The sequence below is a fragment of the Schistocerca serialis genome, chromosome 2 (assembly GCF_023864345.2).
Source record: "Schistocerca serialis cubense isolate TAMUIC-IGC-003099 chromosome 2, iqSchSeri2.2, whole genome shotgun sequence".
Taxonomy (NCBI): Eukaryota; Metazoa; Arthropoda; class Insecta; order Orthoptera; family Acrididae; genus Schistocerca; species Schistocerca serialis.
The window spans coordinates 726,408,271-726,431,396 of NC_064639.1; the positions used below are offsets into that span (position 1 = coordinate 726,408,271).

Sequence of the window (23,126 nt, forward strand, 5' to 3'; positions counted from 1 at the left end):
CATGTGCAACTAGTAAAGCAATTCCGAGAAAATAGCAAGAGAAGTTTTACTCATCTACTATATCACTAATGTATCTGTGCAAAGCGAATAACCGTAAGAAGTCATTGTGGTCAAGTTGACGCCGGCACCGTAGCTCAGCGTGTTCGGTCAGAGGGTTAGCTGCCCTCTGTAATAAAAAAAACTAAGCGAATGCATCAACGACAAACTTGAACGAATGTCATGGGACGTCCGCCCTGAACAAATGCAACGAAGAGTATCGAACAAAATAAGATTAAAAAAACGGAAAAGGTTGCTAGCGATAGCGCGCTGTAAGAACGACGCGGACGAGACGACGGTTAGAGTCCTGTTAAAAATTACTTTTTTATCTGTATATTTTTAATCACTGGTCACATTATTTAATTTATGACGTTTGAGAGGTTATATAATGAAAAAAAACGCGCATTTTCGTGAAGCTGTTGTGAATGTCATGTATTATTTGACTACTTACTATTTGTAATTAATCATCAGGTTTAAATTTATAATTAAGTTTTCAAGGACGAGGGAAAGTCTTGGAAAGCCCAAGTCAAACCTCGACATATAATGGTGCGAATGACGTTATTCACGATCAGTAATATAGTAAGCCATGTGCTCGCGCCACGTCACGTTGGAGGATGGTATATGTCATGCAGACGTAGAAACATAAATTGAAACTTCATACAAATAAACGTGTTTTTTTTTCATTACACTACCTCTCAAATGTCATATAAATTAAATAATGTGACCAGTGATGAAAAAAATTATTAATTACGTTTGAGCAGTAATCGAACCGTCACCTCACACACGTTCGTTTTACAAAGCTCTAACGCTAATCACTTGAGCGCCAGAAGCTCTAACGTCCGGCGTCTACGCACAGATACACAAACCACATAATAGACGCGTAAAACTTCTATTGCAATTTTCTCGGAGTTTCCAGAATAGTGCATCTTACGTTGCAGATTACTTTGTTTTAGTGGTCCACTAAAGATGTACAAAGTTTGAAATAAGTCTGTGATCCCAAAATCGTGCCTTCCCCTTGTTTTGCCAATTTATTCATGTATGTGCCAAGGTCGCAGACGCCGAAGGCGAACGCCGGAAAGGAGGGATGAAAAAGTATAAACAAACTTTTGTGCTTCACATCACATTCAAATTTCGTTGAATGTTTCTGAACGGTTCCTACTGGCTCCACCCTGAATACCAGAACAAAAATTGCGGTCACCTTGTAACGCTTATATCGATTAGAAGTAGCTTTATATTATGTAACTGTGTATCTGCAATTATGGAGTGCGTATTACTTGTTATTTAAAAAGTCCTTAATTTGTGACAGCAAATTTAGAGTTTTGTAATGTATGTATGAAAAAGATAAATTATTATAAGTATGTTCATGAAAAGAAAATGTTTATTGAAAGCTGGTTCACGCTTAGGGAAATTGTATTTGTAATATATAAAAGATGTAGGGAAGTCCCTCCGCAACGGAAGTGGCATGGCGCGATGTAAAAGGTGGTTTTGGCGGCTTCATGGTATGAACGGTACGCAGTATGTGGTTAGCCACAGCACGGTACACTTCAACGGTGCTAAGAGAGGCAATTGAAACTACTTTACAATGGATTTGCCTCTTTACAATGGATTTACCTCGGATGTGGATCTGGCTATTATCTGGTATTCTCGGCAAAAACGAATGGCCCTAATACGGCGAAAATCCGACGCCAAGAAGAGAGTTTATATAGCATTTGAACATTAAGGGCCGTGAGTAGAGTTACCCGCGGTGTCACTTGCCAACAATCTTCGCCACTGCTTCACTAACTTCATACATTCAGTAATGTATATGGAATGGACCAGTTAATTTGTGTGTGATTTGTATAATAACCACAAAAACAAATTTGTGTCTATATATTATTATACTGATCACGAACCTATGCAGGGTCCTCACCTAAGTGCTATTAAAACAGAGTATCCTGATTTAAATGAACAATTATTGCGTTCAAGTGTTTTCAAGTGACTTTTTGCCTAACGTAAAAGGAGTAGTAAGAGTTAAATTTAAAACGACAAAAGTGAAGTTACATAGGATTTTCCTAAAGTATCCTTAGTTTATTACAAAGTTTAATTTTGTGGAATGCAGTGTAAGATTGTGTAAATGTAATTGTCTAAAATACCTGCTTCGCAGGTCATAAAAAGGAAAATAAGTTAAGCTCATTTACAAAAATAGTGTGGTTCTGATTTATATCATGAATGGTCCCTTTTTTGAAGTTAATTAAGCCCAGTGTTTTGTTTTATTGTCTTACAAATGAAATTATGAACTACTCCAAGGGAAGTGAATGATTATCTTTTTGAATTAGTCTTTTTTACTATAATAATCCCCCCCACAAGAACCATGGACCTTGCCGTTGGTGGGGAGGCTTGCGTGCCTCAGCGATGCAGATAGCCGTACCGTAGGTGCAACCACAACGGAGGGGTATCTGTTGAGAGGCCAGACAAACGTGTGGTTCCTGAAGAGGGGCAGCAGCCTTTTCAGTAGTTGCAGGGGCAACAGTCTGGATGATTGACTGATCTGGCCTTGTAGCACTAACCAAAACGGCCTTGCCGTGCTGGTACTGCGAACGGCTGAAAGCAAGGGGAAACAACAGCCGTAATTTTTCCCGAGGGCATGCAGCTTTACTGTATGGTTAAATGATGATGGTGTCCTCTTGGGTAAAATATTCCACAGGTAAAATAGTCCCCCATTCGGAACTCCTGGAGGGGACTACTCAGGAGGACGTCGTTATCAAGAGAAAGAAAACTGGCGTTCTACGGATCGGAGTGTGGAATGTCAGGTCCCTTAACCGGGCAAGTAGGTTAGAAAATTTAAAAAGGGAAATGGATAGGTTAAAGTTAGATATGGTGGGAATTAGTGAAGTTTGGTGGCAGGAGGAACAAGACTTCTGGTCAGGTGACTACAGGATTATAAATACTGTACAAAATCAAATAGGGGTAATGCAGGAGTCGGTTTAAAAATGAATAAAAAAAATAGGAGTGCGGGTAAGCTACTACAAACAGCATAGTGAACGCATTATTGTGGCCAAGATAGATATGAAGCCCACACCTACTACAGTAGTACAAGTTTATATGCCAACTAGCTCTGCAGATGACGAAGAAATTGAAGAAATGTATGATGAAATCAAAGACATTATTCAGATAGTGAAGGGAGACGAAAATTTAATAGTCATGGGATACTGGAATTCGGTAGTAGGAAAAGGGAGAGAAGGAAACGTAGTAGGTGAATATGGATTGGGGCTAAGAAATGAAAGAGGAAGCCGCCTGACAGAATTTCACACAGAGCACAACTTAATCATAGCTAACACTTTGTTCAAGAATCATAAAAGAAGGTTGTATACATGGAAGAAGCCTGGAGATACTGAAAAGTTTCAGATAGATTATGTAATGGTAAGACAGAGATTTAGGAACCAGGTTTTAAATTGTAAGACATTTCCAGGGGCAGATGTGGACTCTGACCACAATCTATTGGTTATGAACTGTAGATTAAAACTGAAGAAACTGCAAAAAGATGGGAACTTAAGGAGATGGGACCTGGATAAACTGACTAAACCAGAGGTTGTACAGAGTTTCAGCGAGAGCGTAAGGGAACAAGTGACAGGAATGGGGGAAATAAATACAGTAGAAGATGAATGGGTAGCTTTGAGAGATGAAGTAGTGAAGGCGGCAGAGAATCTAGTACGTAAAAAGGCGAGGGCTAGTAGAAATCCTTGGGTAACAGAAGAAATATTGAATTTAATTGATGAAAGGAGAAAATATGAAAATGCAGTAAATGAAGCAGGCAGAAAGGAATACAAGCGTCTCAAAAACGCGATCGACAGGAAGTACAAAATGGCTAAGCAGGCATGGCTAGAGGACAAATGTAAGGATGTAGAGGCTTATCTCACAAGGGGTAAGATAGATACTGCCCACAGGAAAATTAAAGAGACCTTTGGAGAAAAGAGAGCCACTTGTATGAATATCAAGAGCTCAGATGGAAACCCAGTTCTAAGCAAAGAAGGGAAAGCAGAAAGGTGGCAATGTACTTGAGGACAATATGATGGAAATGGAAGAGGATGTAGATGAAGATGTAATGGGAGATACGTTACTGCGTGAAGAGTTTGACCGAGCACTGAAATACGTGAGTCGAAACAAGGCCCCGGGAGTAGACAACATTCCATTATAAATGCTGACGGCCTTGGGAGAGCCAGTCCTGACAAAACTCTACCATCTGGTGAGCAAGATGTATGAGACAGGCGAAATACCCTCAGACTTCAAGAAGAATGTAATAATTCCAATCCCAAAGAACGCAGGTGTTGACAGATGTGAAAATTACCTAACAATCAGTTTAATAAGTCACGGATGCAAAATACTAACGCGAATTCTTTACAGACGAATGGAAAAACTGTTAGACTCCGAACTCGGGGAAGAGCAGTTTGGTTTCTGTAGAAATGTTGGAACACGTGAGGCAATACTGACCCTACGACTTATCTTAGAAGCTAGATTAAGGAAAGGCAAACCTACGATTCTAGCATTTGTAGGCATAGAGAAAGCTTTTGACAATGTTGACTGGAATACTCTCTTTCAAATTCTGAAGGTGGCAGGGGTAAAATACAGGGAGCAAAAGGCTGTTTACAATTTGTACAGAAACCAGATGGCAGTTATAAGAGTCGAGGGGCATGAGAGGGAAGCAGTTGTTGGGAAGGTAGTGAGGCAAGGTTGCAGCCTATCCCCGATATTATTCAATCTGTATATTGAGCAAGCAGTGAAGGATACAAAAGAAAAATTCGGAGTAGGTATTAAAATCCTTGGAGAAGAAATAAAAACTTTGAGGTTTGCCGATGACATTGTAGTTCTGTCAGAGACAGCAAAGGACTTGGAAGAGCAGTTGAACGGAATGGACAGTGTCATGAAGGGAGGGTATAAGATGAACATCAAGAAAAGCAAAACGAGGATAATGGAATGCAGTCGAATTAAGTCGGGTGATGCTGAGGGAAATAGATTAGGAAATGAGACACTTAGAGTAGTAAAGGAGTTTTGCTATTTGGGGAGCAAAATAACTGTTGATGGTCGAAGTAGAGAGGATATAAAATGTAGACTGGCAATGGCAAGGAAAGCGTTTCTGAAGAAGAGAAATTTGTTAACATCGAGTATAGATTTAAGTGTCAAGAAGTCATTTCTGAAAGTATTTCTATGGAGCGTAGTCATGTATAGAAGTGAAACATGGACGATAACTAGTTTGGACAAGAAGAGAATAGAAGCTTTCGAAATGTGGTGCTACAAAAGAACGCTGAAGCTTACATGGGTAGACCATATAACTAATGAGGTATTGAATAGGATTGGGGAGAAGATAAGTTTGTGGCACAACATCACTAGAAGAAGGGATCGGTTGGTTGGACATGTTCTGAGGCATCAAGGGATCACCAATTTAGTATTGGAGGGCAGCGTAGAAGGTAAAAATCGTAGAGGGAGACCAAGAGTTGAATACACTAAGCAGATTCAGAAGGATGTAGGTTGCAGTAGGTACTGGGAGATGAAGAAGTTTGCACAGGAGAGTAGCATGGAGAGCTGCATCAGACCAGCTTCAGGACTGAAGACCACAACCACAACTATAATAATCAGAGAGATTTGATTAGAAAAACTATACTAGTTTGTGGGTCTCCACCATATTTTCCACTTATTAGGGAGAAATTGAGCTATTACTGTTGATAATAAAAACTGATGATGTAGAGGAGTGTAAAAAGTGTATTTATAATATTATTCATCTTTATTGATTTTTTTGTATGTCAGTTAAGTTAAAAGCCCCTCATCTCCAAATTTAGTTCTGCACTTCATGCGTAATATTTCAGTATTTGATTAAGTAATGCTCTTGAGTGTAGCAATCATTGGTATGAGCTTGGTGCAAAATTACTTCATATAATTTACTGATGTGAGCGTTATTGGTAACCGCTGCTACACACAGTTCAGAGTGCATTATCAGTTTGTATAATGTTCGCTATTCAAAGGAAAATTTCAACGAAAGTAACTTCGATAACCAATATTCAATTTTCTTAAACGTATATTTCCAAATTAATGCGCCTAATTGGGCTGGCGACCGTTCATTTTTTTCATTCACTTATGATTTTATCTCTTCCATTAACTCCTAAGGTTAGTCAGTTTGTTTTTTTTCTGTTAATTTCACCAAATTCAAAATTATAGTCCGACACCTTCGTCCATTAGACACTCGCGCGGTCAATCCTAAAAATCCTCCCAGAGGGTAACATTAGCTTGTATCACGGCAAGTTAGACGTGTAAAACTTCTCTTGCGATTTTCTCGGAATTTCCAGAATAGTGCACCTTACTACTAAACGGATGGCATCACTTCCAATGGGCTTGCAATCCGTTAGCAGGGTTTAATCGCATGGAGTGTGCCAGTAGTGACAAAGGCTTTCAAGAATGTCCTCCTGTAGCTCATTGAACTGAGAACTGTTGTCTTCGACCACGAAATATTGGGAATCAACACACCAAGGGAAAGGGTGGTTTTATTGACGCCCTTCATGCCACCTCCTGAGGCATATTCGTGTCGACTTTGAGGAGCGATGTGTGTGAAATGTTTTCCAAGGCCACCCACAAAAAACCGCCTAATTTCAGCGGTCGACGTCGTGGCACTGACTTCCATGGCAGAGGCGTCAAACATGGGTTGAAATGTGAATAACGTGGGATTTGACAACCTTCCCATCGTGTGACACATTCACGGTTGCGTTAATCAGAATTGTGATGAAATTTGGTACCAATGTGACATCGTTAACCCATCTTACACCTCACACGAACTTCTGAGCTCCGGCCTTTTTCGCCTGTGTCGACACTTTGCTGTCTGAAGGGTCGCCGCGTCCGAGTGTGACGTCGCAGGGCGCCAGCAGTAGGATCCTGTAGGAACCATCCAGCCAAATCCCGAACTTCTGCGTCGCAATGGGAGATAAAGGCGGGATTGCAAAAAAGTGAGACTTTAATTTTGTTGCGTAGTGCAGATGTATATGTTTCTTCCTCACAAACAATGGTTGGAGGAAACTGCGGTTTGGTGAAGGAAGGGGAGGTGGGGAGTGGCACACTGTTCAGATACATACGATCGATTCATCGTTTAACATAAGCTCCAGTGAGAGCTGTGGTCTAAGTAATGCGGCGCAGACACAGGCGGCCCACCAGCAGCGGCTCACTCACCCAGGACTCCGCGCCGGTACTCCACGGTGACGACGACTAGGCCCTTGTCCACGAGCCGACCCAGCCGGGGCCTGCGCGGGACGGGGTCGCGGAACACGAAGCTGCCGTCACCCAGCCACACCATGACCGGCGCGTCGCCCTCCAGCTGCGAACCAAGCAAAGGCAGTAAATGTCTCGCTGCCAGTCAGACCACTAGAGATGGGCAAGAATCACCAATGTGACTGTACGCATCGACCTTGGCGCTATCGAAGAAGCAGTCTTGACATCCGGCTGAAGTGATTTAGCGAGAAACACGGAAAATGTAATCGAGGGTGGTACGTCAGAATGATGGTTTTCGCGACCTGATGACATTTCTGCTGGTAAACTTTTCGGGGTCTAAGGTCGTTCTTCACGAAACACTTCCGTTCCTTTTTCAACGTTTCGCTGGACATCTTTAGAGGAGTTGCTCCTCCGTTGAATCTTGCCGACTGACGAGTCAGACGTCGGAGAGCGACATATGCAGCATGTCCCATTTATCTTGACCACCCTAAATTACTGTTTGTCTAGATGCAAATTGCAAAGTGTTTCAAGCAAATGTTCTTTAGCCGTCAGGGGGACATCAATCAGCAGGACTGCCTTCATTGTAGCTTTGATTTTTACAAAGATATGAGCAGCAGTATGATTTTTTTAAATGGCACCGTGTATTTTTTATTCGGTAATTCATTTCCTCTCCTAAAGACCTATTCAAAAATGTATCACGTGTACCATTCACTGAAACACAACGTTTTAATTACATAACACAACAGTGATGCTGACGCTCCCAGCGCTTAGTGCAGGTACTCGGGGTAACGAAACACATCCTCGTGCTAACGCTGATAGAGGACAAATGTAATCATAAGTAAACATAAGTAGCCAACCATTGTCAGTTGAAGAGTTGTGTGAGTAGAATGTACAGCAACGAAGAGAAGGTAGAAATGCTACTCATCTATGGGGAATGTAAGTTAGCAGAACAGTAATTGAAATACTGTTTTCTTATGTACGGGAACATACAGTACAGTAGTTTAGTCCTTTTAAATGCTGTTGTGTGTAGTAGCCATACAGTAAAGGCTGTCCTTCCTACAAACTGCATCGATATAACGTTTCTTTTATTGTTGTTGTTCTTGAAGGTAGGCGAAATGCTACGCAGGCAGCGGAATTGTACACAGAGCGATATCCTGACAAGAACCCACCTTCCCGACGGACGTTTTTTCGTCTTGTTGCGATGCTTCAGAGAACGGGAAGTTTCACCCCACGACAACGCAATCGTCGTAGCACTCACACAGACGAAGCTGCCGAAGTTACTGTTCTCGCTTCCGTTGCTATGAATCCACAAGTGAGCACACGACAGCTTCAACACGAGACTGGCATTGCTAAAACCAGTGTACATCTTATTCTTACACGTCACCGGTTCCATCCTTAGCATGTACACCTACATCAAGAATTGCATGGGAATGATTTCCAGAATCGTGTATAGTTCTGTCAGTGGGCATAGCAGCAGATCCTCGCCAACCTGAACTTCTTCTCCAATGTTTTATTTACCGATGAATGTTCCTTCTGAAACAAAGGACAGGTAAATACAAGGAACATGCATCATTGGTCCAGCGACAACCCACGATGGTTCAGACAGGTGGAACATCAGCGTCAATGGAGAGTTAAAGTCTGATGTGGGATGCTTGGTACTACAATTGTTGGCCGTTATTTCATTAAAGGTAGTCTAAACGGCACAGCGTATGGCAACTTCCTCAGACGAATTCTTCCTCCTCTTCTGGATGAAGTGCCGCTAAGAACCAGAATGCTTATGTGGTATCAACACGATGGATGTCCAACACACAACGCCTTGCGTGCACGTCGTGTTCTGAACCGAAGGTATCCTGCCAGATGAATTGGTCGAGGAGGAACAGTTACTTGGCCTGCTAGGATTCCTGATTCAAATCCTCTGGATTTTTCTTTGGGGATGCATTAAAGATGTTGTCTATCGCGATATTTCAACAACTCCAGAGGGCATGCAGGAACGTATTGTGCTTGCTTGTAATTCTCTTCAGCAGGCAACGCTGGAACCAGTAAACAATATATTCATTCAACGAGAGCACCTGTTTATTGGTATCTAGGGTCACCACTTTGGGCACCTTTGAGTGTCCTCCTCCTGGGCAATGGTACAGGGGAGTCGGTCAATTTTGTGTTATGTTTTTACTTGGTTTGCATACGTTTTCTGACAACTCCAGCAAGTGGACGAGTATGATACATTTTTGAATAGGTCTTTAGGAGACGAAATGAATTACCGAATAAAAAATACAGAGTGCCATTTCAAAAAGTCATACCGCTGTTTATATCTTCGTAAAAAACAAAGCTACAACGAAGGAAATCTTGATGATTGATGTCCTCCTGGCGGCTAAAGAACATTTGCTTGAAACATTTTGTAATTTGCATCTGGACAAACAGTTATTTAGGGTGGTCAAGATAAGTGGGACACCCTGTATACTGTAGAAAAGTGGGTGAGGCCAGAATTACACCTGATAAGCAGAGATGATTCTTGTCAAAGATAAAACATAACTATCGAGTGTCGTCTTATCAAAGATAAAAAACTGTTACGATTCTGAAGAGCCACTGCCCATATGTCGCTAAGTTTCATGATCTCTTCTTTCCTGTTAAAATTGTCCCTGATTTTATATATTTGAATGGCTGCTGCACATAGGGACAGAGTTTCGTGGACCACGAACGTATACCCCGAAACGTTTACCAGCAGTACTGGCGGTACGATTTCCAGTCGCATCACGATCCTGCAGAATACTATCCATTGTCTTACAACTTTGGAATATTACTGAGTAATTAAAAACGAAGCAGGTGCTTTGCGAATGTTCCACCGGATTAGTTCGTTTTAGAATGAGGCACGTAGGTGGCGCCTGCCACAGCCTTTGTTATCGGCTGGTTCTTGTCTAGCTAGTTTGATGGGTAATATTTTGCCACAAGTGCGATAGGAGGCCCAGAACAAGGTACGATGCAAAAGGAACGTATGGTTTTACTTCTCGCTGACAACGCTTTTATGAAAGTACGAGGGATGGTCACCAAGTTTTAATTACAACCTTTAAGAAATTAGGATGCTGTTCTCCCTTCTCTGCGTGTTCACCCTTCAATGCGACGTATTTTTCCGTATGATGAATGTCTTCATAAAGACGTTGACTGTATAAAGCATTTTGCTGTTCATCAAAGGTTTCACCTGGAAAATCACCTCGTCATTACTGTTGAAATGCCAGCATTTGTTTCTTCATCCGACGACAGAGGAAGGAGCCACTGGGTGCCATGTTAGGAGACTAGGGAGGGGTGACTGAGTCAGAATTTGATAACCCACAGAAGCAGCCTGTGTCGCACTGTGTCCTGTGCTTACTGAGCTGCATTGTTGTCGTATAGCAAAAACACCAATGCAACCAGTTTCCTGTGATGCTTCGTCTCCATAGACTGCCGTAAGCTTTTTAGCAGGTTTCGGAAGAAAACTTCTCGGACGGTCTGCCGTTACGAGCGTACTCTATTAGGGACACACAACGGCAGTCCCAAAATACACTGAAGGAAAAAAATCGCAACAACAAAAAATAATTAAATTCGGGAATAAATTTGTCTAGGTAATAAAAGTGATTAATATTGCAAGATCACAAGTTAGTGTAACCGCGAGATAAGTCATTGCAAATGTGAAATGCTGGTACGTTAACAAACGGCGTAACGAAAAATGGCTCTGAGCACTGTGGGACTTAACTTCTGACGTGATCAGTCCCCTAGAACTTAGAACTACTTAAACGAAACTGACCTAAGGACATCACACACATCCTTGCCCGAGGCATGATTCGAACCTGGGACCGTTGCGGTCGCGCGATTCCAGACTGTAGCGCCTAGAACCGCTCGGTCACCTCGGCCGGCAACGGCGTAACCACTAGAATGTTGAATTCAACTATGCAAACGTGCATGAATTGTACTGTACAGGTGCCGGATATCAGTTTGTAGGATGGAGTCCGATGCCTGTGGCTCTTGGTCGATCAATACAGGTACGCTTAATGCTCTTTGTTGATGACGCTGTAGTTGTCGTTCTAAGATGTCCCATATGTGCTCTATTAGAGAGAGAGTGGTGATCGAGCAGGCCAAGACGACATCTCGCAGCATGTCGGCACTCTGTAGAGCCTGCTGCGTTACAACAGCGGTATGTGGGCGAGCGTTATCGTGCTGGAAAACCTCCAACCCTCCAGGAATGCTGTTCATGGATGGAAGCAGAACAGGTCGAGTCACCAGACTGACGTACAAATTTGCATTAATGGTGAGTGGGATAACCACGAGAGTGCTCCTGCTGTCGTACGAAGGCGGACCCAGACCCTAACTCCTGGTGTAGGTCCAGTTTGATTAGCAAGCGGACAGGTTGGTTGCTGGCCCTCAACTGATCTCCTTCTGACCACCACATGGCCATAACTGGCACCGAGGCACAACCAGATTTCCCCGGAAACCACAACAGACCTCCCCCTGCCCTCAAGGTCTCGCTTGATACCACTGAAGTCGCAAATACCGGGAGTTTGGGATATGTGGAATGCACGCTACAAGGCGTCTGGCTCGGAGCTGTGCTTGAAGTAACCGGTTTGTAACAGTTCGTTGTGTCACTGTGGTGCCAAATGCTGTTCAAATTGCTGCTGAAGATGCAGTACGATGTGCCAGAGCCAAACGTCGAACACGATGGTCGTCCCTCACTTTAGTGCCACGTGGCTGCCTATAGCCTGGTCGTGTTGCAAACCGTGAATTCTCGTGATCATCGCTGCGAGCAGTCATGTACAGTGGCAACATCTTGCCAAGCCTCTGCAGTATCGTAGAAGGAAAATCCAGCTTCTCGTACCCCAATTACACGACCTAGTTCAAACACAGTGAGGCATTCTTGAGTAACACCACGTCCAGTCTCGAAGGTAACTAACGCTCACGACAGTTAGTGTGTACTTAAAGCAAACCTGATTCGCATCGTCATAATCGCGTTACTAGCGCCACTATTATGCGACTAGCGCGAAATTTGAGTAGACATCACCTTTCAAATGTAGAAACACACCTACATACTTTCGTTTATGCCACACAAATCCTTCCTGGTGTTACGATTTTTTTACAAAGTGTATACTGAGAAACACCTTGTCCAGCAATGGTTGGGCCTTCACCTTTATCAACGGTGGTAGATAAACAAGTTTCCATTGCTTTCTTTGCTCCCTTATACTGATAGACCTAGTACTCGTTCATGATGATTAGGCGGCTAGAGACGTCATCAGTACTGGCCTGATACAGTTACAACATTTCCAGTGCTACCTGGGATCGGCGGGCTGTTTGATTGAATGTCAACACCGGGTGGCGGGCTACCTTTGTCATTTTCAAAATGATGTTGAAGATGTTCAACACTACTTCATGACCGATTTTCACTTTTTCCACTACGGCTTAGATTGTCACACGGCGGTCTTCGAGCACCGTTGCCTCAACTTCTCTTGCCATTAACGGTCGTTTACAAAGGAGATTCCTTACAAATCACTTGTGTGGCCCATCCTACAACAGTTTTCAAGTGTGTGCGACCGGTACCAAACAGGACCAGTAGGAGACATTGAACGTGTACAGAGAAAGGCATTACGAATGGTCACAGCTTTGTTTGACTGGCGCGAAAGTATCACAGAAATGCCGAAGAAATAGACGCAGACTATCCCGAGAAAGCCTACAAATTAACTTTCTGGAACCTGCATTAAATGGTGAGTCTAGGATATACTACACACAAACCACTACGCATCGCCTCCGTAGGGATCGTGAGGACAAGGTTAAATATGCTACAACATGCACAGAGACATTTCAACAATCTTTGAAGAAACATTTAATACCCAGGATCGCATTCAGTAGTTCTATTTGCGATCTTGGGTGTTAAAAGTTTCCTCAAAGGAAATACAGATCGCTCCTTCCAATTTCTAATTATCAGAAATTTCAATTTAAATTGTTATTCCCCCTGTCTCCATATATGAATGTAACGGCAAGAAGCTCTTATAACTGGTAGAATGGGAAGTAACCTGCGCTGTGTACTTCACAGTGGTTTTCAGTGGATGCAGATGTTCTCAGAGAAGTAATCTGTGACTTCGTTCTTCGGTACTGAGACTCGACATACTGCACTGGAAGGAACTGTACCGCCTAACCGCAGTGTCATATAATGCTACCTTGTTGCTACACACTTCCTTCAACTCGGTTTGTATTGTTGCAACGTTTTTTCCATCGAAATGCAGAAAACGAATTACTGCATGATTCTCCAGTCCATATTCTGCGCCGTTTCGGTTTGGTTGCTCTAGCGGCGTGCTACGGTACTATGATGTGGGAATTCAATGCGTCCCAGGACTGCAGATACGTGCCTACAATCAAACAAAAATGTTATTACGGAACTTTAATGTTTCAAGCTGATAATTAAAATTTTGAGTATCCCTCATACAAATCTAAATGACGGGTGAGTTTTCTTTCATTTATTTTATTTTAAGAAGAATATGCTGCAAGTTTCACATAGCTATTATAAAATGAGGTTATTTACGCGTTAGATATCTTCACTTTTAGCTTACACCGACTTAGTAGAAGACACCTGATTTTGTCCTTCACCAAACGCGGAGTGTCTTCAGACACAGCATTTCCTAATACTATTCGAAGTTATTATCGGAAGAGGTAGATAAAGTCTTACTGGTAGGTCACTTTTCGTATTTTGTATCTTACCATTAACAATCTCATTAGTTTGGGTGATTTACTCGGAATGCCTATACAATACTCTTCGCCCTGTCAATCGCGCTATAGTCATACTCTTGATAGAGCTTATCGGTGTCACAAAAGTCAGACACGTGATAGAGTTCTCCAGTGTCACAGTGACAGTCGGCTTGTTCACGATGGTGCATCCACCGACCAATATTAAAGTATTTTTGGAGATTCAATAACAATTATCTGCAGTTAGCAACTCAACTGACATCGGTTCATAGACTCAGAAGCACCTTGCGCAGTGTTTTAACCACTGACAGTGATTACCGCCGTTCTTGTGGTGAATCGATGAATCTCCAAAGACTACCTCTTGCAAACGTCATGTAGACTACTTTCATTCTGTGAGTACTGTTGCTTCGGTAAAACAGACGCACTAACTAGAAAGGAAGGGCGAGTACAGTTTGACGATACCTCACTGTCGATGTCACGAGAATGGGAGCAATACCCCAGATAGATGAGTGTAAGGTAGGATATTAACCCTGGCCATACTGAAGGATTAAGGAACCATAAATGCTTCGGCCTCATGTGATTTAGGGAAATAACGGAAAAACTAAATCTGTATGACTGGAAAGATATTGTAATCTCGCTCCATGCCACTGCTCCAGGACGAAATGGAGCCGATTATCCTGAATAATGGCTTGCGGTTTTGATAATGTGCCACTTATTTCACTGACTTACAACTGAGGCTAATCTTAGCTCCGCCTTTTCTGAGGTCCGCCTGAGCGTCTGCTTTTGCTATCATTCTAATGAGACAGGAGAAGATACACCGTGTAATACGAGTATAAATTATCTGGTCACCATTTAACAGGAACGTTATATTTTAATATGAAATAGAATGACAAAGCCACAGCAATTGTTAGATTATGTGTAACAACTTTATTTATCTGAATGTACAGTAATGGCAAAACCTAGGCCAAAAATCTGGTAGACAAGATGAGGTAAATTCATTTAAAGACTTATAGAACATTTGTACAGCAAAACACTTTTGGTCACATCTTGCACGTATCTTAAAATTGCATGTTCTGTTTCATCTCACGAAAACAATGAAAATCTGCACCTTCCTGGCAAATTAAAACTCTATGACTAAGAGGGACTCTAACAACGATCTTTCCCTTTTGCCGTCAACACTCAACCATCTGTAGTATCCAAACGTGTTTCAGAGGATACAGTAACCCTGTGATAAACTCCGTTAAAATCCGCCTTTACACGTCCGCTGGTCTAGCATTTCTCGGAGAAAAGATGTGGCGCAAAACTGGCATAATTAGAATCAAGAGACTGGTATCAGAATGAAATTTTTGCTCTACAGAGCAGACCGCAGTAAACTAAACTTTATTGACGATTTAAAGCTGCGTGTGGTTTCGGGACTTGAAATCGGAGTATCTTTTGTGTTGAGTTTGGAAAAGTGTGTGGCATATCTGGCTGACTGTAATGGGTGTTTGAAGTACAGCTGAAAATCTTATTGAAATCTGGAACCTTGGGATTTTGTTTTGAAATATAACGCCAACTATCCCTCCCATCTATGTCTAGTCTCTCTTGCAAGACTGAGAAGTTATTGATTCACGACTATAGCGTGACTAATGGTTGCTGAAGCTCGGACATTGATCGTAAATACACGCTGTGGTAAAAGGAAATGTTAGCGCGCGCACTGCACTTACCTGTGGAGTATAGACGTTTAGATAGAGGCAGTCTTCGGCTCCCACGTATCCCCTCTCAGCTCCTCTTTCGACGACCAGACAGATCTCACGTGGGCTCTTTGCGGCGAATGTGTTCTCCCACTTAGGAGGCGGGATCTGCGGATCCTGAAAAGTGGAAATTTGCCAAGTCGGTGATATGGCACCGTAAGAGATCTCGGTAAGTAGTCAGTTGCATGATCCTCTGATACGGACCACTTTAATATTTTGATTAGGAGCAATTCCCGTAGAACAATGCAGTCTCTTGAATTTAGCCTAGAGGTACAGGCGTGTGAGTAGCTTAATACGAGGGTTGATCGGAAAGTATGGAACGATCGGTCGCGAAATGAAAACCACAGTGAAAATCAAAACTGTTTTCCTTGCGCATTTAGCTACACCTTCCAGGTACTTCTCTACATAGTCAACGCTGCGAATTAGACATTTGTCGGAGCGTTATACCAAATTTCCAACACCGTCATAGAAGGCAGCCGCCTGTGGTTTCCGATAATTCTCTACGGTGGTCTATAGCGCGTAGGCTGCGTCCAAGTGTTGCTTCATTTCCAGCGTTTCATGTGAACAGAGATGATACTCAGGACGAACCAATTAGGGCTGTGTTGTGGGTGATCGAACACTTCCCATAGAAAAGGCTGCAGGAGCGTCTTGTCTGCCCCTGCAGAGTGCGGCTGAGAATTGCCATGAAGAAGGAAGTGTGTGGCAGTTGTGTCAGGTGGGCTGCATTCATTAAGGCGAAGCCTCTCAGCGGACCCTCATGCTTGGCAGGAGACATCGTCGTTCTAGGCTCCTTTACTCGCTCATAGTGCGCTCACAACTGAAAAGAGCGTCTTGATACGATCGACAGGCATACTAGAGACACTACCCAAGAAGTCTGTGAAAAGTCTCGTCGGATTTTCACAATGGTTTACATTTCGCTACCAATCTTTCCTTACTTTCCGAATAGCCCTCGTAAATTCTTGAATCACTACAACAGTCATTGTAAGTGTTGCTGTTCGTGTATTATATTAATATTTAGCGGAAAACTATATTAATATATATACTGAAATTTTGTTCTCCTGCATGACAGGTTTATCATATTGGCACTAGTGCTGTCTGCTGTGAAAGTGAGCCGGCCACGGTGGTCGAGAGGTTCTAGGCGCTTCAGTCCGGAACCGCGCGACCGCTATGGTCTCAGGTTCGAATCCTGCCTCGGGCATGGATGTATGTGATGTCCTTAGGTTAGTTAGGTTTAAGTAGTTCTAAGTTCTAGGGGACTGATGGCCTCAGATGTTAAGTCCCGTAGTGCTCAGGGCCATTTGAACCATTTTTGCTGTGAAAGTGAGTGGAGTTGGACAAAAAGAACTCCGAAACGTAAGCGAACGTCGGAAGAGCTCGTTACACAACGACCTCAGAGTCAGTCCACCATGTAAGTAATTTGAGACCACGATAGGAAAAGTAATTTTTTTTTTCAAATTCCACAGATCACACATAAAGAAAAGAAGGGCTTTAAACTAAGCGATCAGTTACTGTTCGAACACTGAAATTCTCTTAGAGTTTTAATGGAGGTTCCGATTTTACACTGAAGCGCTAGGAAAATATTGGCGCCCATGTTAAGGCTCTGAGCACTATGGGACTTAACTTCTGACGTCATCAGTCCCCTAGAACTTAGAACTACTTAAACCTAACGAACCTAAGGACATCACACACATCCATGCCCGAGGCAGGATTCGAACCTGCGACCGTAGCGATCGCGCGGTTCCAGACTGTAGCGCCTAGAACCGCTCGGCCACTCCGGCCGGCCCATGTTAAGGCAAAACACGTTACGACAGCAATGAAAACGTTTCTGTAATATATATAACACGTTGCACTTTACAAAGGAATAGGCAATTTATTTTGAAATACGTGCAATAAGATATTGTTAGATATTACACAGTAATACTGAAATTTTAAAAATATACCTGCTGATATGTAAGAAATATAGGGAAACGGCCATTAAAGACAGTGCAACATTAAAGAGTAACGAAAAAGTTTAAACATTATATTCTGATCTGTGGCATGCTGCACGGATTTGCTGAAGTTACCTTTGTCGTTTGTATCACTTCCATGGTGCAACCGCGCGGTTGTTATGTTTCTACATCTACAGGAAAATGTCCATATCCCTTCGGGGATTTCTTCCTTTGCAGCCCAGTCCACACGCCTGCCCTGTTAGAAAACGAATACTGTTTCTCTATTGGAGAAGCTGTCCGAGTAGCACTGTATGTACCTATAGGTCACTTTAAAAACTTTAGTTTCTACTTAACTGAGATATTTAATTGTGTATAGTTCATGAGTGGAAGCTTCAATGTACTGTTACTTGTTTGATACAAGAACACCGTTAAGCCTTTGTTAATCTGAAGTTACAGTTTCGACTCTCACGTGCAATCACAGTCACTCGTAATAGACAGCTTATGGTATGCAACGGAACTTGTTACCAAAAAGATTGCAAAAAATGATTGTGTGTGACATGGTTCCCGACTTGCACAATACGCCACGCGGATTTTAGTAATTTCAAAAGACACAGTTCACTCATCGGATTTTCGTGCGTTCGTCTTCAGCACTCGTTCGCGATTGCTTTGCGGCACTGCATGGCCAATTTTAACTCATAAGTCCGTAAAATTAATGAATCTATTCAGAGCTCCTAACACACGCGTCCGAACCTGATGAGGGCTGAGCTCCAAATCTCGTCTAGTCTCCACAAAGCAATTATTTAGCTCACATAACACGTTCTCCCTTTTTATCAGCTGAGAAACGTTACAGCCAATGATATGTCCGAATAAACCAGCCCTATCCCATGTTTGTTATTACGAACCAATCACGATTTATTAGCTTTGCTGAGTAATTTATTAAATGAACAAATTTATGAAACTCATAAATATCAAAATAACTCCCTCTTTAAATAACAGAATCGTAAAATGGTTTTGTATCCCCGGTACTATAAACTGTTTAATCACACTTTACAAATTTATCCTGAGCGTATGGTTCATTCTCCCTTTAATAACATATTTCTCAACGCTGACATATAGTCAGTTAATAGACATAACAATATTCATTTATTATGGTACTTCGGAGTCACCCCTTCAGTCACACTAATAACTAAACGCATTAAACCTGCAATAAATAATAAAATACGTAACATTCCCAGAAGACACAGTTTCATTTACAAAATTTATTGGTTTGAAAAACTAGGATTTCATAGTCCGCAAGGTGCTGACAACTTCCGGCCATGGCCGTTGTTACTTGGATCTGTCGCTCGATCGTAAGCGTACATCTGTCGTACTACGACCATGAGTCACGGTCTGTATGAAGCTATCTGCTCTTTTCTGACTCCTGTAGGCGCGATACATCGCGCTAGGCCTAAATGGGAAGCCTCTTCACACAAAGTTTAGCATAGTACTCTTAGTACTCGATGCCTTGACATATAACACAAATTTTCTAATGAGATATGGGTATCTACGGAGCTCTGTTTGCTGCAGATGCTACCATAAACATAGCCGAAGTGTTGGAACAATTCTTGATCCGAAAATATAAAACATATTTTCTGATATTATGACAAGATTACCGCGAGGTCTTCGACCAGTGATAGAATTCGAGTCGGTTAAGGCACTTCCTGGTAGACTGAAACTGTGTACCGGAGCGGCCCTCAAACATGGGACCTTCCCCTTTCGCTGGCAGGTGCTCTACCTACGGAGCTACCCACACAAGAACTGACGATCCGTCGTCACAGCTTTAATACCGCCATTACCTCCCTCCTCCCTTCTGTAAACGATGAAAGTGGTCTACTTTTCACGCTTCATAAACAATTGTATGCGGTGTGTACGTCGGAGCACGTAGCCCACCAGCATTGCAGTACTACGCCATGAGTTGCCTATGGATTAGGGCGCCGAGGACCCGACAATGCAAGCAAAACAAAGTGTCATGATGGCAACACCAGAAATAAGCCTGCTATGGAGAACAACTCCGGACGCCACCACTGCGACTCCGGGTGTCAGCGCAGTTGGCGTGGATTTATTTGCCTCTGTTACGTCACGTGGCCGCAGATAGTTCGCAAGCAGTTCATCCACCCATCCGACTTACTCCCACGAAATCTTGTGTGCATACTTGCCTGTTGCTGCACTGAATTTCCAATCACAAGCCGCTGTCATAAGTGTCGTGACACTAGCCACATTACGAAACATTTCTCAGATATCGTTTATTTACCCAGGATAAAAGAAGGTGAGAAGCACTGCAGAGGGAATGTTTATGACATTTTTAACCAATTTAATGACGTATATAGACATAAACTGCTGCCGATATTATCCAAAATCGTTAGCTATGTCGAAATTGTGGATGGGGTGGAATCAGGATCAACGGAAATGCTGTTGATTTGACGTTGCCCGCAAACAGTGGTTGGACTACATTTGTAATGAGTATCATCCACATTCCTATTATCGTCCATTTCAACACTTTGTGCTTTATATTAGTGTGACAATATTAATTCTGTATTATACAGTATCGTCTATGATGCAAGACACGAATGTCACTATGTGACTACGATTTCGATTGAAAATTTGTAGAATATCGAATAAAGCATTTCAGCACGTCGATTTCGACCTCTAATTCGTTATCAGCGATCTCAGAACACCTTATACTCTTTAAGTTTTACTAGAGTAAACTAAATTTTTAAATTTTGATCTGCTATATTGGATCCGCCGATTTGAACTTTGTAATTCATCTACATCTACACGGATACTCTGCAAATCACATTTAAGTGCCTGGCAGAGAGTTCATCGAACCACCTTCAAAATTCTCTATTATTCCAATCTCGTATAGCGCGCGGAAAGAATGAACACCCATATCTTTGCGTACGAGCTCTGATGTCCCTTATTTTATCGTGGTGGTCGTTCCTCCCAATGTAGGTCTGTGCCAACAAAGTAATTTCACATTCGGAGAAGCAAGTTGGTGATAGGAATTTCGTGAGAAGATTCCGTCGTAATGAAAAACGCCTTTCTTTTAATGATGTCTAGCCCTAATCCTGTATCATTTCTGTGACACTGTCTCCCATATTTCGCCATAATACAAAACGTTCTGCCTTTCTTTGAACTTTTTCGATGTAGGCCTACTCCGTCAGTCCTATCTGGTAAGGATCCCACACTGCGCAGCAGTATTCTAAAAGAAGACGGACAAGCGTAGTGTAGGCAGTCTCCTTAGTAGGTCTGTTATATTTTCCTTCCAATTTAAGTTGTTTGTAGTTGTAATACCTAGGTATTTAGTCGAATTTGCGGCTTTTAGATTAGACTGATTTATCATATAACCGAAGTTTGAGTTCCTTTTAGGACTCATATGGATGACCTCACTCTTTTCGTTATTTAGGGCCATCTGCCACTTTTCGCACCATTCAGATATCTTTTCTAAATCGTTTTACAGTTTGTTTAGATCTTCTGATGACTTTATTAGTCGAAAAACGACAGCGTCATCTGCAAACAATCGAAGACGGCTGCTCAGATTGTCTGCCAAATCGTTTATATAGATAAGGAACAGCAAAGGGACTATAACACTACCTTGGGGAACGCCAAAAATCACTTCTGTTTTACTCCATGACTTTCCGTCAATTTCGACATCGGACTCGTAATCAGCGACTCCAAATCCCCGAAAAGAACAGGTTTGTAGCATTTCTCCAGTATGTCCGCGTTTTGAAGCGAGTTGACCCACTGTGCCTCACCCGGATCATACGGTAGCTGCATCCAGCCAGCCAACACTCGATCGCTATCATCCACAGCTACGTGGAGCTGCCAGCGGTCTTCATCCTGGCAACGCAAAGACTTGGCCGCTCGACGTTCGGACCTCCCAGACTTCGGTATCTCGGTTCGCTACTCTGATTGAGTTTAAAGACAGTCGTCTCACCGTGTAGTCCCTAAAACTTTGACCCCGTATATCGTTTTTAATTTAGCCATTCGAGGCAAACAGTTAAAGTTTGACTTCAACTATCAGTAGTATATAGTAAGACAGAGACTTCGACTGCCTAACTATTTTTTTGATCTTGTAAATTTATGGTCCATGACGGAGAAGAGTGAATTAGTATTATTATTTTTAAACTTATTGTTTATTATCTTCACCGGTGTCGGCCTTGTTCACCAAACCCAGAGCTGCTACTTCAGTTGGCAGCGAAGTTTCTTTCTGGATTGGACTGAACCCTTCTGCTGCGAATGAAATATTATACTGGTCAGTCTTGCTAGCACAAATGCACAGTTTTAATTCATAAGTGGTGACTAGTTCAGTTCCGATGTGGATTATCTTTGGACCAAACCCCTCTGATGATGTGTGGAGACGATGGTATGGAACAGGAACTGTGGATACCACACACTAATGTGACATCTTCTGCTCATCGTATCGTATGTAACTTAGTCACTCTAGGCAAACAGTTAAACCTTAACATCAGTGGGTAGCTAGTGTCCACAGTTCCTGCTCCATACCGTCGTCTCCACACGTCATTACTCGTACATTTTTCCGAAAATGCTCAACATCGAGGCGAAACTGATCACCACTTATGAACAAAAGTGGGTTTTCATGTGATAAGAACTGTTCTTTATAGTATTTCATTACTAATTAATTGGATGATTGCTGTTTCCACTATGATTACAAAGATTATCTTCTGCTGCATCCCAGGGAGACGGTGCATCCACTTGTTTTACCATGTATGTGATGTCCTTATATCAGATTTCCGTTTGAGTATGTCCACAGCTGTTACAGACGTGGCCATCCAAGTATTATTGCTTTCACAAAACACGAAGCAAGTGCAGCAGACCATGCAGCACGTGCAAGAACTTTTGGTGCATAAGATGAGCACCATAACCTTGTCATCTTACGTCACCAACCGATTGTCTCACCTCAGCTCCTTCGTGAAGGGCTTCAAGGCGTTGTTCCGCTGTTCCTAGCATTTGACAGGAAAACATAACCACTGGCCATCTATGTGATATGCCCAGAACAGCATTTCATCAGGATCTCAGATGATACCCAGCAGCGTGCTTTTTTGTTGGGCTATGTTGGGGCTGATGTCTATCGCCTCTTGCAGCAGTGAAATGATAAGTACAACCACATGGCTTAACTTATTAACATTTGGACTGTTTTGATTCACTGCTTCATATAGAAGCCGACAGGAGCAAATTTTTCAACTACTGTAAGTGAAACGGACCATCCTTCTGGGAGTGGATAGCACAGATGCAAGGAATTTCCCAGCCTGGGCGTTTTCAGCATTTCAATATTAAGTGCAAACAGGTCATTGGTTGGGGATATGATTCTAGTCCATTCTCCTCATGGAATCACCTGCTGAAGTTAAATAACCCATTTTTGTCCATGTGCCTGCCCCTCATCTGGGCTTTCAAGCAGTCAGTTGTCCTCAGCGGCCCTAAAAGATCCAATACAGCTGACTGCCACTCATCT

The 23,126-nt window shown here is 42.5% G+C and overlaps 1 protein-coding gene across 1 annotated transcript in view; it reads right to left on the reverse strand.

The window, feature by feature from the left end:
- The window catches only part of LOC126456369 (esterase E4-like), a 210,112-nt gene that overhangs the window by 113,512 nt on the left and 73,474 nt on the right, over positions 1 to 23,126 (reverse strand). The window contains exons 5-6 of the mRNA XM_050092123.1: positions 15,663 to 15,806; positions 7,222 to 7,366 (exon numbers count right to left, since the gene is read on the reverse strand). Coding sequence (XP_049948080.1) covers positions 7,222 to 7,366; positions 15,663 to 15,806 — 289 coding nt within the window. The remainder of the gene's footprint in view (positions 1 to 7,221; positions 7,367 to 15,662; positions 15,807 to 23,126) is intronic.